Raw genomic sequence first — 16,321 nt, forward strand, 5'->3', positions numbered from 1 at the left:
GTCAAAAAAGAAAACAAATGGGTAGCGTATTTCAACCTGCCTGCTTTTCTACCCTTCCACTGAGCTGGGTAAAACAGAGGGAGAAGAGGCAGATGATGGAAAAGGACAACGTCGGAGAAGAAAGAACCTCTCCCTTCTGAAAGACAGAAAATGTAAGTTTTGAATACACACTCGCATGAGAACCAACAAAAGTGTTAGGATTGATATCGACCTTGTCACATCTGCCTTACTGGTACGACGACAACACTAAGAAGTCACAATCTCTTGTCTCCCGTCTTCGCAGTATCGATCGATTCATGAGGGGGGAGAAGTGCCGACGCAGGGGGAGAGTTGGGGAGGAAAGCGTGGTTCTTCTGTCTAGTAAATAATACAAAGGAGCTTTGCGACTGATTGAAAAAGAAAAGCTCTTCTCTCGTACAACGGAGCGAAAAAGAAAACGAGAATACTTGCTCACGATGATGCAGCGTGTCACGACACCCCTCTTCCGACTTCACACTGACGGAAGAACTTCGATCCTCATACCAACAGATTTCCTAAAGTGCGTGTAAAATTTGATATGAAGTCTCCCTGTCTGTCCTTCACTCAACTTCTCCCGACATGTGATCACCATACGCTTCGGATCAGCCTTTTCGTCCTTCATTTGTGGGAGGAGAACAGGAGTATCTCCTCTTATCACTCTGTGTTACTAGATCCGGAATGCTGGAGTTTTCTCAGTAAACTCTTCTCTCACTTTTCTTCGCACGTAGAGGGGCATACCGACCAAAGAGTAAGTCTTGACAGAAAAGTGGAGAATTTCTAACGGAGAGGCATGATCGGTCTTTATCTGGCCCGGCCGCCGAACTGTCTGTCTCGTCGTCGTCTGTACATTGCTTCTCGGAGGAAAGATCTTTCATCGGAGACCCTAAGCTTCTTGTGCAGCGACGAGGACGAGGACACTATTCACGAGAAGAAGAAAAAGAAGAGAAGGAGAAGACACCTTACAGAAAAGAAAAAAGATCCAGACATCGAGTTAGAGACCCCCGGGATCGCTCGGCGATGGAAATTTTCGTTCATATTCTCTGTTGTCGCAGTTGCTTCAAGAGACGTTTAGATTCCAGTAAACATATCATGTATGTTCTTTCAAAGTTTTGAACTCCTCCATGGTTCACGGGTTTCTCCTACTCGAGCTTTCGATTGTCTTGTCTTCTGTTTCTCACCCATCTCCCGTTCCTTCGACCTGTCTCGTTTTGTACTATCCTGTTGCTTCTGCCTCTTCTTCTTCTACTTCCCTGAGAGTTGCCCCTCCTCACCCTCCCCTTACGTCTGAGTTTTCCCCCCGCTTTCTTTCAGCGCGCTGCCGGCATAAAACCCTCACCACCTCTCGGTTGTCACTCCCGTGATGGTTCGACTGAGAAGACGCAGTGGAACCCGCCTGATTTGCCGTGGCTCTTCTCAGCCTTTGTAAAACGGGGAGTCTGGTTTCCCTTGGGAAATAAATGGGGTCATCTCTGCCAAAGGAAAGAAATACGTCACATTCTTCGTTCGGAAGTTGTCTTTGTATGTTCTGGTTTCTCTGTTCTTATTCCTTACCAGTCGTATCTTTCTGGAATTCTGGCCAGTCATCCTTTCTTCTTCCTCTCCGTGCTCGTCCGCGTTTTCCTTGTCATCTCTCGTTTGGTGAATCATTTCTTTCTCGGCACAATATCAGGAGGGCGAGAGAACTGAGGAAGTGGTGGGGGTACGACATACTTTCCACGACGAGAAGAACCCCCACCGAAGGTTTACCCCGAGACATATATACACTCCACTCTGTTCCGAGGGAAAATAGGTTGGAGGCCTTCTTCGACTTACCACTCCGAGACCTAGCGCGCTCTTTTTCTTGGTCTCCCAGCTCCGTATTCAACTCCAATCCTTCTCCGTGCCCCTGCATCATGATGTCTTCTCAACCTACCGCCAGCAAAGCTACTTCTGCTTGCTCATCTGCACTCTCTTCGGTCTCTTCATCAATCAAACCCTCTGCTGAGAAGTTACAAGATGACCTACTGAAGGTGTTTCTCTCTCACCTCGATCGTACGTGTATGAAACTTCTTGACCTGTCCTCTTCTTCGTGTTCTTCTTCGTCTCGTTCAGCTGTAGGAGACGAACGCAGACGCTGTTCCCCTACAGAGGGGCAGAAGCACGATGATAGCCATCCTTGCTCTCCTGTAGAGGCCTCGTCTTGTATGCCATTGGGTACTTCAAATACAGCCCCTACCCCATCCTCCGGATTTCCTTCAGGTCTCGGTGGAGAATTTAGAGAAGAAGATTGTCTGCTGTTTACCGTTCTGCAAGAAGTTGAGAAAAAGCAAAACCGGTGTCAGCCGGCTAGTGGCGACGGAGAAATGATATCTCAGGATACAGAGAATAATGAAGAGAATTTCAGGAAAGAGAAAAAAGCTTCAAACATTGTATGTACTGACCTGAATAAGATAGCTCCTACCGTTTCTCAGACCTCGAGGTCGATTCTTAACAATTCCTTCTCAACGTGTGCATCTCCTTCGGATGATAACTTTTTTTGCTGCGGAGATGTTTTCAGGAAGCTACGTCCATTCTTTGAGGACTCTTTACATATTCCACCACCTGCTTCACCTTCTTCGTTTCTAGATCCTAGAGAGACAGGGGAGGATAAGACAGGGGCTGCGTTGCCCTCGAAAGGATCGTCTGACTGTTTTGCTCATGAGAACAACTTGCCGGCGTTGAGCAACAATCGTGGAGATATTGTCGTAGAAACAACAGGCGGAGAAACCTTAACTAAGAATAGAAAAGGAAAGGCCGTTCTTTTTCCCCCTCTTCCTTCTTCTCTTCTCGGCCGTATCACCAAACTTCTTGAACGACCTCCTTCTGGTCTTATTGGCGTTGGTCGATTTCGTGAAAGCCTCTCGCGCATGTCTTCCAGCTCTTCCTCCCCTCCAAGCTCTTCGTCTCCTTCATTGTCTTCTCCTTTGCTCAGCTCCCCTTCTTCATCTTGCACATGGGAAGGAGGAGATCCTCAGGTGTTAGTAGTGAGGCCTTTAGTCTTGGTGGATGAATCAAACTCCACAGTAACGAAGAGAGAGAACAGGAAGAGAAAACGGAGAAAAGGACATAACCCTCCTTCCGCAGCAAGTAACTGCGCTGACGCTGCTAAAACGGAGGGCAGTACTTCTCTTGCGTCTGACGCACCTTCATCGTCTTTTCCTCAGGCAGTTATACAGAAAGAATGTCCAACTGGTGAAGGACAAAGAAAGGACAGGGAAAATGAAAGGAAGCAGGGCAACAACCAGCTGGCTAGGGGAGCAGATGACCCCGAATCCGGTAAGTCTTTTCGCGCTGACTCGAAGTCTAGCGTTCATCAGGAGCGAGGGCCGAAGCGGGAAAGAGAAACAGAGGAAGAGGGCGGGGAGGAAGAAGGTCTCCCCGAGTCCTCCGCTGTATTGACACCGTTCCCTACAATATTTTGGTTGTGCGACGAGTTGTACCGAAAAGAAATATCTACACTTGAAGTCCAAGGTTTCATGAAAAAGATTGAGAAGAGACTGAGAGAAGATAGGACTCTCCAGACAAATCTTATATACGATAACCTCCGATATATCGCTTTAAGATGGCTTCTTCTGCCCAAGGAAGTCCTCCGTCATTACTATTCAGTCTCTTCTCCCTCTTGTAGAAAAGAAAAATCCTCTAGGGAGAAAGCTAGTAGCGGTGAGGGCACCAAAGCCATCCCCCCAGAAGACCGAGCAGAGAATCAAACAGCTAAAGAAGAGAAAGGGGCAACGCCGACGAGTCAGGGGATTGAAGAAGAGCACCACGGGCCACCGGAGCCTCCATGCAGTTGTCGACTATGTCGTTTCTTGGCAGTCTTTCGGCAAAGAGGCATAGGAGGTATTCAATATTTCTCTTCTTCTATACGCTGTCTTCATATGCACTACGCATACCATCTCGTTCTGCCCCCCTCTAGTATAGGCGTTCTAGTTGAAAGAGAACTCTCAAAGAGAGACATCCGATGAACCGGTTCACGGAACTGCTAGAGCACAACAATTGTACTCGCCTGTCTCATCTGTCCGCCACCGTTTTCAGTTTTATCCTGACGTCCTTTCTTTGCTGTCTGCGCATTTGTTTAAACTCTCAGTACCTAGCAATATCCATTCCAACCCAGAGTGAAGGCCTTTTCAGTTGAGTAATGTTCCTTTCTTTGCTTGTGATTTTGTCGGGGGCTCTTGACACTGTTTCTCCCCTTCTCTGAAGAGGCAGGTAAACAGGTACGTAGGTAGCGTACTTCACTGGGTCACTGGGTGGCCACATAGTTCGAAGGGGAAGTGCTTGCTCTCGCAGACTCGTTCAGTCGGCTCCTACGAGTATTGCACAAGAAACCATTTTCTGTCACGAACGCTGTTGAGGAGTCTTGTAAATCACCGAGAGCTCGCCCTTGTTGGAGGTGGTGCCTCCAAAAGCATTGCAACCGCGGGAGGGCTGAGCCTAACACACTACCGCTAACTGTGCCTACAGTGGGTGGAAAAAAGGAAAAGGAGGTCCGTGCGGATGATCACGTTCAAGTTAGAAGGGCTTATACTGATGAAGTGACGGTAGCTGTCCTTATGAGGGCAAAACATGATTGTGAGGAAGACGAAACTGAGTGGAATATACCACACATACACGAGGGTAACTATGAACTAGTGGCGGCGTGTGCCGAGAATTTTAATGAGCCAAGCAATTATCAACCCGCATCTCTGGAGTTAACAACTGGAGGAGGGGTTCGTATAGTGGCTAGCGCGTTTTTACGCTACCGCTGCTGGTCTCAGACCCTTGTTACCCCGCGCTTCTTCGCAGCAGACACAGTCCGATAGACTTCCATCAGTGCGAAAGGGAGGCCACCCGTACTGGTTTGGTATGCTCCTGGCAAATGGGGCGGACATACGCCGTACTCACAAACACTGTGTGACATAAATCAGGCGTAACAAGAGGGAGATTTCGCTGGCATCTTCCCCCAGCCGGTACCCATAGCAAAACAGAACGCATTCTTTTATGTCGTGTGATTGTTGGCTCGAAAGACAGGTGGCCTTTTCCGCCGTGGCGCGGCACGGACACCGGTTCTTCAGAAAGAGTGGCCGGGCCCTTGAATGAGGACACAACACCTGCAAAACTCCGGGCACCCCTCACTCGAGAAGCCCCCTGCCGGGCGTCCCTTCGCATGCTTCTGTCAACCAGCCCGTCATCATGCTTGCTTCACCCCCACCACGACATGAGTTAAGACCTGTCACCCTAAAGAAGGACGTATCCACGTCTTTCAGAGGGCAAAACAGACAGACTCAGATCTCTTATCGTGTCCTCCTGAGATCAGTGCTTGAGATCACCGCTGTACCCATAACACCAGCCGTGCTACGAACTTCTGCGAGCAGACGACGAAGCGGGACCTTGAGACACTTCCAGTGAGTGTAAAGGCCCAACAACCGAGCACGCCGCTACGCCCAGTATATCGGGAGAAATAGCGGGAGTATATGTGTATGTATGTATGCCCAAGAACAAACGAATTAGTATCGGGTCCTTAGGAAGTTTAGAAGGATAAGTGTGGACAACTCCGAGCTCGGACACCGGACGCCGCGTTCTATGGCATTCAGATACAAACAGAAGTTGATGATGGGGATTACACGAAATGACTGACTTCGAGAGCATTTGGTCTTCCCCTCAACACTGCACCGCAAGAAGGACGCGAGAGCGACTTGAGTATAAAGAATGTGGTAGTCGGAGACCTTCGGCTTCGTCCCTGCCTTACAGATTGCGTTTCGCGGCATGTTCACTACCGACTTCCTTCAAGGTGTGGCACGCGGCGAGAGGCGCGCTTTCGCATTCACCGACTTCCGGGCCTTCCAACTGTCTGCTCGGCCGACACTTCCACTACCAACCGTGCGTGCTCGTAGCTGTGACAAGCCACGATAGACGACTTTCTCGTGCGTCCAGGTTCCCTTGTGCCTTCCAGATTCGTTTTTTCTAGAACTTTCACAGCCGACCCCGAGTCTGAGTTGTGACAAGCCTGATAGACAGACGCCCCCTGCATTTTAGCTCAACTTTCCCTTCGACATTTTTGCGCTTCGCTACGGAGCGCACTCGGAGTTCTGACAAGCTCAGGTAAGAACGTTTCTTACTCCACACCTGCCATGGAGATGGATTGGTACCCCGAGGTCGACGTCGAGATGGAAGATGTCACCGACTGGTACCTGGACGTCGTGATGGAGGAGGGCTTCCCTCTTGCAAAAGACGCGGACTACCGCTACCCCTACGTGTGGAACTCTCGGCAAGACAGTTTCAGTCTCCGCAGTATCTCACGTTATTGCCATGCCACACCTTCCCACCAGAACACTTCCAGTCTTCCCGTTGTCCCGCACAAGGTGAGGAAGGCCTCCCCCCCTCCCGAGGAAGACGAGGACGACCCCTTTCGCGATTTAGGACCCTCTCAAGTTGACATCTTCCAAGACCGCGAGTACATCGAACCACATAAGCGAGGAAAGAGACGAGACTAGTGCCGGAAGTAGACGGACCGGACAGCACTGCTATGACTTTCGAATGAGGTGCTAAAGAAGACTAACGCTTCGAGTAATACGTTGTTTCGAGCAAAGTGTCCCGTGTTTGCACCATGCCCGACAGTTGACTACCTCTGTGCTCGTCGTGTAAGGCTTCCTCTTTGAGTCCACTTCGGCACCAGATAAGGACCGCGAGGCGGTGTGTTGCCTCCGTGTCTAAATCATCTGCCAGAGAGGATCACTGAACCTTTCTGTAACATTTGAATCATCCACGGAAGGAACTTCCTTTAAACGTCAAAACGTCTTGCCGTCTGTCGCTGCCAGTCTGCCACGACCGGCTAAATATATTATAGTATCAATGTACTCATATCGGTACGGGTCTGCAGGAGTTACGAGCCCTTACGCATTTACCTGTCGAAGGGCGGGACGGAGACGGACACGGTTACGCAGCTCACGATACAGCATATACACGAGTAATTACTGATTCACCAATACCCAGATATACGCATGTGCATACAAACAGGGAATACACCCTGTTTTAAGATCCAGACAGCTGCGTGTTGCTGCATCCTTCTCTATTCTTGTAAGGCGTCTCGAGTTCTTAAGGTTCTGCTTATGTAAGGGGAAAGCTCTCGCTCAGGTGTCCAGCGCATTGCCTCCTCCTTTACGGCATTATGGCCGGGCCAACAGAAACACTGTAAAGAAGATCTTCATCACCCCTTCCGTGAGAATAGTCCCTGTCGTCCACGGCACCATGAAACACCGTCAACCAACAGGCAGCTAACATCCAGTGAAATTCGATGGGATCCTCTATCATGAAGGAACACCTAGTGTGCAATCCGGGAGCTGCAATCCCGCCAGTCGGGACAGGAACTGGAAAATGTTTCTCCTTCTCGCTTGAGCTGTACATGGCGAGCAGGGACAACTACACGGGCGTCTCGCCACGCGACGGAGATTTCCAGTCCGGCGGCGAAACTGGTCTCCTCAAAACCGGTTGACTTGCACCATCCGGACAGCCAAACAGAACTAAAAGACAAACTTGCCCACACGCCACTGCATGCTCGTCCGGACTCCTGACAAATGATACTGCATTCAGGTGCCTACAAGTTTCTCGTGCCTGTCGAAGTGAGGGAAGACAATTTTTGGGGAGTCCCTGGGATTAGATAAGATATAGGGAAGAAACATCCTCCTCACGGTCATGCGGAAGGACTTGGCAAAACGTCTTAGATCCACAGACTCCCTACGCCGACGCTGCCACAAAAAGCGGGACTGCCCAGAGAGCCGAGAGGATCCGGATGCCTCGACTCTTTCTTTTCGACCTCGGAGAGACAGCCGGCCAAACAGTGACAGGAAACGCCGTTGCGGCTGCCCCGTTCGCTGGGTGCCAACAGACGCCGTGTCTGCTTCTCCGGCAGTGACCTCGGGGATGAGAGGATCCCTTTCAGCGAAAGAAGCTGCCCCGTATTTCCACGGCAGTTTGCGCGACGTATCTAAAGACCTCTTCGCCGGAGTCGCACCTAGGAGAGTGCTCAGAACAAGGAAGCACAGGCCGCCGCACAATGGCGAATGCGAACGCAGTGGGCCGTCGCTCCGTCGTGGTGCACCCTACTCCGAAAGGACTTTTTACTATTCTACCCCGAACGGTTCGAAGGAGGCCTTTTCGTTCCCAAGCTCCCAGTGGCCCCATGCAGTGGACGCAATCGCGGCTTTGCGCTGAATGCAAAGAACCAACTGAGCAGCTCTCTCCTCCGTTGTTTCTACCGGGGCTAGCGACTCCTGTTGGCTCGCCACCCCGTGCGCAGGGTCAGGCGACCCGGGAGCGCGGGCAAAGGCCACGAGCACAACGCTCGTGTGTAGATTCTGAGTCTGCCCCACTGCCTTTCTTGGAGAGTGAAAGGCGCGGACACGCGGTTGCATTATTAGTCGGTTTTAGCTAGACACACTGGTGCTTCCCTCGCCTTTCACTGAGGCTGTCATCGGCCGGGGCGATTTCCATGAGGCTTAGGATTACGGACCAGGTAGACAGCTGCTAGTTTCCAGCTGCCCTAGTGCTCATCGCGAGATCAGCCATTGCTTCACAAGCCCTACTGGCACCTCTACAATAGCTGTTTCCAGAGATTGTCCCGGTTCATGCGGTTGTCTGTGTAGCCCGATACTGAAGTGTCTACGCCTTCGAACAGGGGGTGGGCATTTTGCTCTTGCGGCACGGATTTTTGTCTTGCCACTCGCCTTCCCAGAGCCCACCACACCCCGCTACAGCTGCGCTGACTGCACGGGCCTGAGATGTTCCTGGCCGCTACACCAAGAAGCCAGGCCGGACTGGCGACCTGCGCAGGAGACGACACCCCTACGCATTCCTTGTACCTGATCAGACAAGGGGAGACCATTCTGTCAAGTCAATTGCGATTGAGGTAGGTATGAGATTCGCTGTGCCACACTACATGTCATAGGGTACGAAGTCTCACCGGCACCTTTCTTGATGTTACCCGGCGCCGGTCTGCTGACCTGGCTACAGGGGTGCGAACAGATCGAGGGGGTGGCGTTGAGTAGTGATGCCCCAAGTGTGGTACTGAGTTCTAGCTAAGGACCGAGTGTCGGGGCGGGGCTACTGTTCGACGGTCAATAACGGATGATGAGGCTCAACAGAATGGCAAGGGTATTCGACTTTTTCTTGACAAGCGACGTACTATGTGAGGTGCCAGCCGGAAGACCTGCGTCCCCGGTGAAACGCGCACCGAGAAGAACATTCTCAAAGAAGAAACAGATGTGGAGAGACAGGTTTTCTTGCGTATGTCTTTTTCTGCTTCGAGGGTAATCCGCTTCAAAGTCACCGTAAACACGTATGTCTAGGCAGGATGATCTCGCCGTCCTCGAATAGTACAAAAGGGTGTCCTGGGGATACCTGAAGCTCCGCGTCTTACCCGACTCTGTTCCTCAGGACGACAACCGCGGCACACGGTGGACTGGTACTCATTCTTACCACAGTTTTAGTATTTGCCCTTCCCTGTGGATGCGTCCTCGAGACTACGCCGGCTCACACAAAGACGCCGTGTGGAGCGATATTTCCAAAGGGAAGTCTCGGTCTGAAAAGTCACCAATAGAATAGATGCTCCGTTATCTGGATTCTCCGAACACCTCTCTGCATGCCTGCTCCAGCCCGGTATAGCCCCCAAAGTTGTCCTCCTCGAGAATTACCCTCCTACGTCCTCGAGGACATGAACGCGGAATCAGTTACCTCCGATGGTTGCTTGAGATGACCGCAGTACCTTTGCCGCCAGCCCGTTGTACGGACTTGTGGGAAAAAACGAAGTGGGGGGACCTTCCAGAGCTCTCGCATGAGTTTGCCATGGGTTTCGCGACGAGCAGTATTTCAAAAGAATGCATCGGGAGAAAAACTAATAACGATAAATTGAACGAGTCAGCACCGGATACTCACAACGTTCAGATAAAAAAGAAGACAGAAAGCGCACGACTCCGAGCTTTGAGATGGGACGTGGTATCAAGAGAGCTCTTTCAGAGGGGAACAGAAACAGATAATGCCCAAGCAAGTGATTCACGCCAAGAGCATTTGGTCTCTCCTTCTACACCAGTGACCCCATGAAACACCTTAAACCAGTAGGAACCTCACGCGCAATAAATCCGGATGGGCCTCGTTCATGAAATGACAACTAACGAGAAATCGGTGCGCCTAACTCGCTAGTTCACCCAGAATTTACAAAAGGCTTCTGCTCCTCGCACGATGTGGAGAGAGCGCACAAAGCCGCCTACGGAAGCGTCTCCCTGAGCGGTGGAGTTTCCAGTTCGGCGGCGGCCCTGGGCTATTCCGTACCGTCAACTCGCGTCAATCGGACAGCCACGCGGAACTAAAAGACAAACTTGCCCACACGCCACTGCATGTTCGCCCGGACTCCTGACAAGTGATACTGCATTCGGGCGTCTACCGCCGATGCCCGACTACTTCCAAGGTGCTCTTCAGTTCGGAGCATCAACCCGAGTCTCTACCCTAGTCTGAAGCCCTCCCCTCCGTGAGTTCCACTTCGCGTAACTCCCCAACCAGATGGCCGTACACGTGGCTTTGGAGAGCCTCCAAGGGGGTCATCCTTGGGTTTCCAGAAGCCCCAAGCAAGGATTCGATGAGGCGGGGGACTGATGGTGGCATTCCGGGAATGCAGGCTGAAAAGTCTGGCTGTGGGTACGCAGCAGCTTCGAGATCGGCCGGAGGGCCGTCACACCACAGACCAAACAAGATACCTGCCAGCTGTAAGCCATTCTGATGTGCGTCGGGGCGGAAACTCGTTGCCGTTTTGGTGGGAGCCTCGGTCACAACCTCTCCTGCTTCTGTCTCATAATAGATCTTGCCCTCTTCCAAAAGTAGCGAAAAGCCTGTCAGGAGGACTTCCCCGGACCCCTTCAGCACGAAATTTGCGGGAGTGATCTTCTTCAGAATGAAGCCCCGAGAGTTGTAAATGGCTATCAGCTGCAGAAGCTGCCTCGTGACGCTCAGTAAGGCGACGAGTCCTTTGTGGCCTGCCTGAGTTCTCGGGGCATTGCGTAGTACGGGTGTCACGTCGTGAGTGGTAAAAGAGTATACAAAAGTGTGTTGTTCGTACAAACGTCTCCTGCCCTTTGTGATTCCGCAGTTGTCAGAGGGCGTGGCCTCGACCCTTCCTACGAAGACTGCTATATCCCGACCGTATCCCTCCCTGCATGGACGTATGCAAGAAAGCAAAGTCTCGCTAACTCGCTTTGCACTCGTTACGCTCGATGTAGATTCACGTCCGTGAATACACGTAGCCATGTACTCAAACCTAAAACAGGTAGCAAAAACCACTTATCTCATTGGCGTTGGCAAACTTGAAAAGCACCACTACGCGTTCAGTCGCCAAGTAGAAAGAGACGAGAGATCAATGACCTCTGTCCACAAGCTGAGATAGCTTCGGATATCGGAACGCCTGAGTTGTTTCTTTTTCCGTTCTGTGTGCCCACATAGTGATGGGAACGTTGGTACGCCTCCAGACAGTCCCCTGCTACATTGGCATGGACGTCTCTCCTCTCTGGGAAGAAGAGAAGAAGAATCAGACGATCGGGAAACAAAAGCATCCGGATGCTCTGATGTTAGGTGAAATGGAGTGCCAAGGACTGTGCTAGAGTCGTAAGGGTGATCGCGTGCGCATTGCCTTGTTCTTCTTTCTGCTAAACGACTATCCTGCAGTGAACGATTCTCTCTCCCCGCTTCAGCTTCCGTCAACTTCTTTCTTCCTTTCTTCTCCTCTCCTCTCCATATACGGTGTAAGGTTCTCCTACAGCAACGGCAGCCATAATATTCCCCGCCGCGTGTCCTCAGGACAAAGGTTTCGTTTTCACCTAGTGATAACGCACCTGAGTATCCCCTCCCATACAAGTCCGCCGCCTTTCTCTCATCTCGTCCGCTTTCTCTGTCCCGTCGGGGACATGCCAATCTGGAGACCGTGTTCCTTTCTTCCTTCCTATCTTCTCGGACTTCTTCTGCTACCGGTGCTGCCTGGCTTAGTTTCCCGGTGATGGTTGTCTTTTTCTCTTGTCTCTGTTCTTTGGGAGTGGGAGATGAAGGTCTTGAAGAAGTTGTAGAGAGACCTTCTTCAGCTCTTACCATCTGCGCTCTCCGTCCTGTCCATCGCTCCTTCTCAGCACCATCTTCATCACACACCCTCGACCTTGAACGGCCTGTGACAGCATATATCGGTTGAAGCAGTGACTTTGGTTTCTCCGGATCTTTTGCACTATCTTTAGACAGACGACATTTCCCGTCCACAAAATCCTTGCCGTCTGTATTCGATTTCTTCAAAAATATTGTGGATGACGGCGATGCCTTAGAAGAAACAAAAAATTCATTTTCTCTCCTTATTGGACTTGCTGGCTTCAACACGTGAGATGAACAGATTGAAGATGAGGAAGGTGTGAACGGGACTGACTGGAGAGACGATGAGTGAGGAGAGAAGATGGGCCAGGGTGACCTACATGAAGAAGAACAACAAGAAGAGACATCTTGAAAAGAAGAAAAAGAAGAAGGAGGTATGTTGCTGATTGACGAAGTAGACATAGTCACTGACGAACATGAAGAGACTGAGGAAATACATTTCCTCCGAGTCCCAGTCTTGGGCGTACATATCTCGAGAATATAGAGAAGAGGAAGCTTGCGACAAAGAGAAAGGACAAGGTTTGAAGTTAGGGGATTCCTTGTATGGAGAATAATATCCATTAGGTAGGGACATGAAGAAGAGACTAAATCGACAAACGATGGCGTGACAGCACGAATGTGTACTCGCAGGGCTCTGAAAAGAAACAAACCATAGACAGACAGAAAGTGAACAAGATGGAGTGTCAATAACCCACGAAAAGAATCAGACCACGGCAGACAAGTAGGCATTCAGTCCTCGTCTACACAAAAACCAAACATCTGGGGACATCGGTATGGAGCAGCAAGAAGCAAAACCGACACCACATAAACAGCCCACCTAAAAGAAACCTATACGCATATCTCTATACATATATACATAGATATATATATATATCTTGTCACACATACATACGTATATATACAGACGCACAGATGTACATCAGGATGAACAAACAATGTGCCTCCACCCCTTGCTTCTGTGAAAAGTACTCCTATCACCCAGCCCCCATCGATGCAGACTCCCCCTCTTGCCTCATATCAATAAACAGCTAGACAGAGGGAGGTACGTACCCACTAAGCTATTCAAGAGAATCTTGAAAGCTGCTGATAACCATGTGATATCAATCACAGCACCCCTCTGACTATCACATAAAATGTGGGCTCATAACAACACATCTGGTCCTTATGAACACAAAGCCGGAAGCGGCCAGGAAAAACAGGAAGTCGCTTTGTCTTTCAGCCATTCACCTACTGTAGGTGCGTGAAGCAGTAAAGAAAAAGATGAGATCTCTTAACACATTCATGTAAGAAATAAACTTCATGATGTTCCTTCATTTGTCTTGACGACTCTCTTCTGCCCCGTCTCTTGCCACACTCTGTTTCCGTCTGTTGCGTTTCTTCCTCTTCCCTCTCTGAACCCCGACCAAGACAACTAGACTCTTCAGTTGACGCAGCCGAGCAGAAAGAAGACGAACAGGTAAGGGAGGGAGGCCACGAAGAACGTGACGAAGAAGAATGGAATGCCTCTTCTTTAGGATCAGCATTGGGATGAAACGCAACACCTGTAATAGAAGAGGTATCAGTCTTTCGGTTTCGGAACCTTCTTGGGGAGAGAATGCTTGGAGAAAGAAAGGAAAGATAATCTTCCCTTTCATGTTCAAGTTCTCTGTCTTCTGTAAGAACCTTTGAGATGGAAATTGCTTTTGCTGAGAACCCATCAGCTGGGAGCGAGACTGCAAAAGAAGATCTCTCCTGTCTGTACACCCAACTTGTAACGAGAACCTTCTCCAAGGCCAGCATCCATGACCGACACTGATGTCATTGACAGCACATCCAACGACAGCGCATATGAATGTGCTGAACCAGCCAGCCTCCTATCTGTCCTGCGTACCCAAAAATGCTTCTCATGCCCAGACAGACACATCTACATAAATCACGGGGACACATACAGATAATCATGTTTTCCCCCTTGTGTAAATGTATGCAAGACATGACTCCGCGAGCACGGCTTCGTCGGTTCCCTGGTCCTACCCGAATGCTCACGACCCTTGACAGGTGACGATACCGAGAGTTCTACGACAAAAGGGTTGAACGGCAAAGAATAGGGCCTTACTTACCCTCCTATGTTGTTTTCTCTTTCGAAGTATTCGCCGTGTCTGTCTCTCTCTCGCCACACCTGTGTATGTGTGTATGCAAAGCCGAGCCGTCCAGAGCACACCCGTAGTAACATACGTGCATGCGCCCCCCTGTTAACCTGTGATCTTGGCTAAGGGTTGTTTATCTCTTGTAGGTGGATCTATCTAGCTATCTATCCATCTACCTAGAAAGACGAGCAGGCAGGCGATGGACGACCGTGATGTCGTAGTACTTGATGAGAATTCAGAATGCTTGTGACATACCGTGAAGGCAATACAAAGCAATGACGTTCCATCTTCTATAAAGGCGGCCAGGTGAGCGATAACCTCAGGAGGTAGACACGAATAGTCAAATGAACTGCTTTCGCGACACGTTCCCTCCTCTTCATCCCTCCCACCGGCCTGTTGTAAATCATTCTGTTGATCGCTGTCATCGTGACCACCCTTATCGCGTGAAACAGTGGGAGAAAAAGAGAAGCCATCTCTCTTTTTTGTCGTTACAGGGCAGGAATGCACAGCTTCCGCATGATTTGAAAGACACAGGGGACTGAGATGAATATCATCGATGCGCTTCATTCTTGGACAGGAAAGGATGGACAGCGAAAAGTAGGACAGCAAGCTCAGAACATAACTGTCTATCCGTAACGACACAGAGACGAGGCTGCTGCCTACGAAGTCGAGTGTTCTTCTATACTGGGACAGGAACACAAGGAAAGGTGCAGAAAGATCTGCCCAGGGACAACGAATTGAGACGGGAGAGTCTCTACAATAGTCTCGGCACCGTGAAAGAAAAGGCTTTAGAGCATACCATTCGCTGACTAGAGACCAGGAGCGGGGGAAATTCTTGACAATGAGATTATGAGAAGACAAGTCCACTGGAAAGCACCACGGAACCGACCGGAGAGTGGAGGGAGACGAAGGACACATACAAATCGTTCTAGGCTAATGTGACATTTAACACCGTGACCAAGCCTATTGAACTACAAAAGCGACAAAAACTTTAGTATCTTTTTGAAGAAATGCAGTTTCCATGCCGTCGTCTCTTGCTACTAAAACTACTCGAAGAAATGGGAAGGGCTAGATGACAGGGACGTCGTCGAGTGATCAGACACCAGGGCGGGAAAAGACGTAAAATCAGATTGAGATCCATTTCCTACACCGGGTCCCCTCACGATCTTTTAGAGCAGAAGACAAGATTAGTTAAGGTTTCTAGGTTTGAACATGAGCCTGACGGCCCTTTTGAAAAACGTAGTTCCCTAGTAGCTAGCTGGCAATAAAGAAGAGCTACGGTGAGCCGCTAGTCATGCACTCGATGGGGAAGACGGGGAAAAAAACGGAGGGGTGGAGACATTTTGTTACAGGAGAACTGGGACAGGAGGAAGAGGTCTCTATCCAGGAGACAAGGCCAGTGAACAATGTAGGACAATGTCTCCTGTCGTCCGTGTGTGTCTTTTTCCTCTCTTGTTGTACATCGACATCGCCGCTGCGGAGGCTGGAAACTTTTCTCACCGTTGCTTCGACTGCGTGCTGTTGGCACGAAGGCATGCAAAGAAGAAGAAAAATCTTCCCTCTGTTCAAAGACTACTCTATGGTTGGGGCCGAGGGTCGGAGAGAGGGGGCCTACAGTACCGAAGGTGGAAATAACTCCCCAGCGTGGGGAGACTTTTCTTTTAGCCCGTTAAAAACAAGCCGAAATGCGCTTCGATGTCCATTTCTCTCTTGGCAGGGTGGCTGCTACTTAGGTCTGTCTGCAAGGTTGTAGGAGGGAGGAGATGTGCGATCTGTCAGTACCACAGGTTCACCTGTATGCCACTCTCCGTTCTTTCGTGGGGTATTGCAGCTGGTACGTCCCAAATGTATCTCCTCAGTTGGAGGAGTTGCAACTTCACGGGATTGAAAGGGAGAGACACAACTAGCCACAGACACCAATAAACGCACACACCTTGACAGAGGAACGTCTGATTAGAGCCGAGAGCGCCCCTGCAGTGACACGTCGTCTGGCTTCTGTAGCAGGACGACAT

The 16,321-nt window shown here is 50.2% G+C and overlaps 2 protein-coding genes across 2 annotated transcripts; one reads left to right on the forward strand and one right to left on the reverse strand.

Annotated features, from left to right (window-relative positions):
- Positions 1 to 1,139: 1,139 nt before the first annotated feature.
- CSUI_002990 (rhoptry protein) lies at positions 1,140 to 4,001 on the forward strand (the record flags this gene model as incomplete). Its single annotated transcript, XM_068063188.1, has 2 exons — positions 1,140 to 1,300; positions 1,871 to 4,001. The coding sequence occupies 2 exons, from the start codon at positions 1,140 to 1,142 to the stop codon at positions 3,999 to 4,001; spliced, it is 2,292 nt and encodes a 763-aa protein (XP_067924834.1).
- A 5,867-nt stretch (positions 4,002 to 9,868) lies between these two features.
- On the reverse strand, positions 9,869 to 15,687 carry CSUI_002991 (uncharacterized protein). The gene is made up of 2 exons (XM_068063189.1): positions 13,418 to 15,687; positions 9,869 to 12,820 (listed from the first exon to the last, which is right to left on the reverse strand). Exons 1-2 carry the CDS (start codon positions 13,963 to 13,965, stop codon positions 11,377 to 11,379), a joined length of 1,992 nt encoding a protein of 663 aa, XP_067924835.1. The 5' UTR covers positions 13,966 to 15,687; the 3' UTR covers positions 9,869 to 11,376.
- Positions 15,688 to 16,321: the final 634 nt, after the last annotated feature.

This window comes from Cystoisospora suis, assembly GCF_002600585.1.
Source record: "Cystoisospora suis strain Wien I chromosome Unknown contig_1260, whole genome shotgun sequence".
Classification (NCBI taxonomy): Eukaryota; Apicomplexa; class Conoidasida; order Eucoccidiorida; family Sarcocystidae; genus Cystoisospora; species Cystoisospora suis.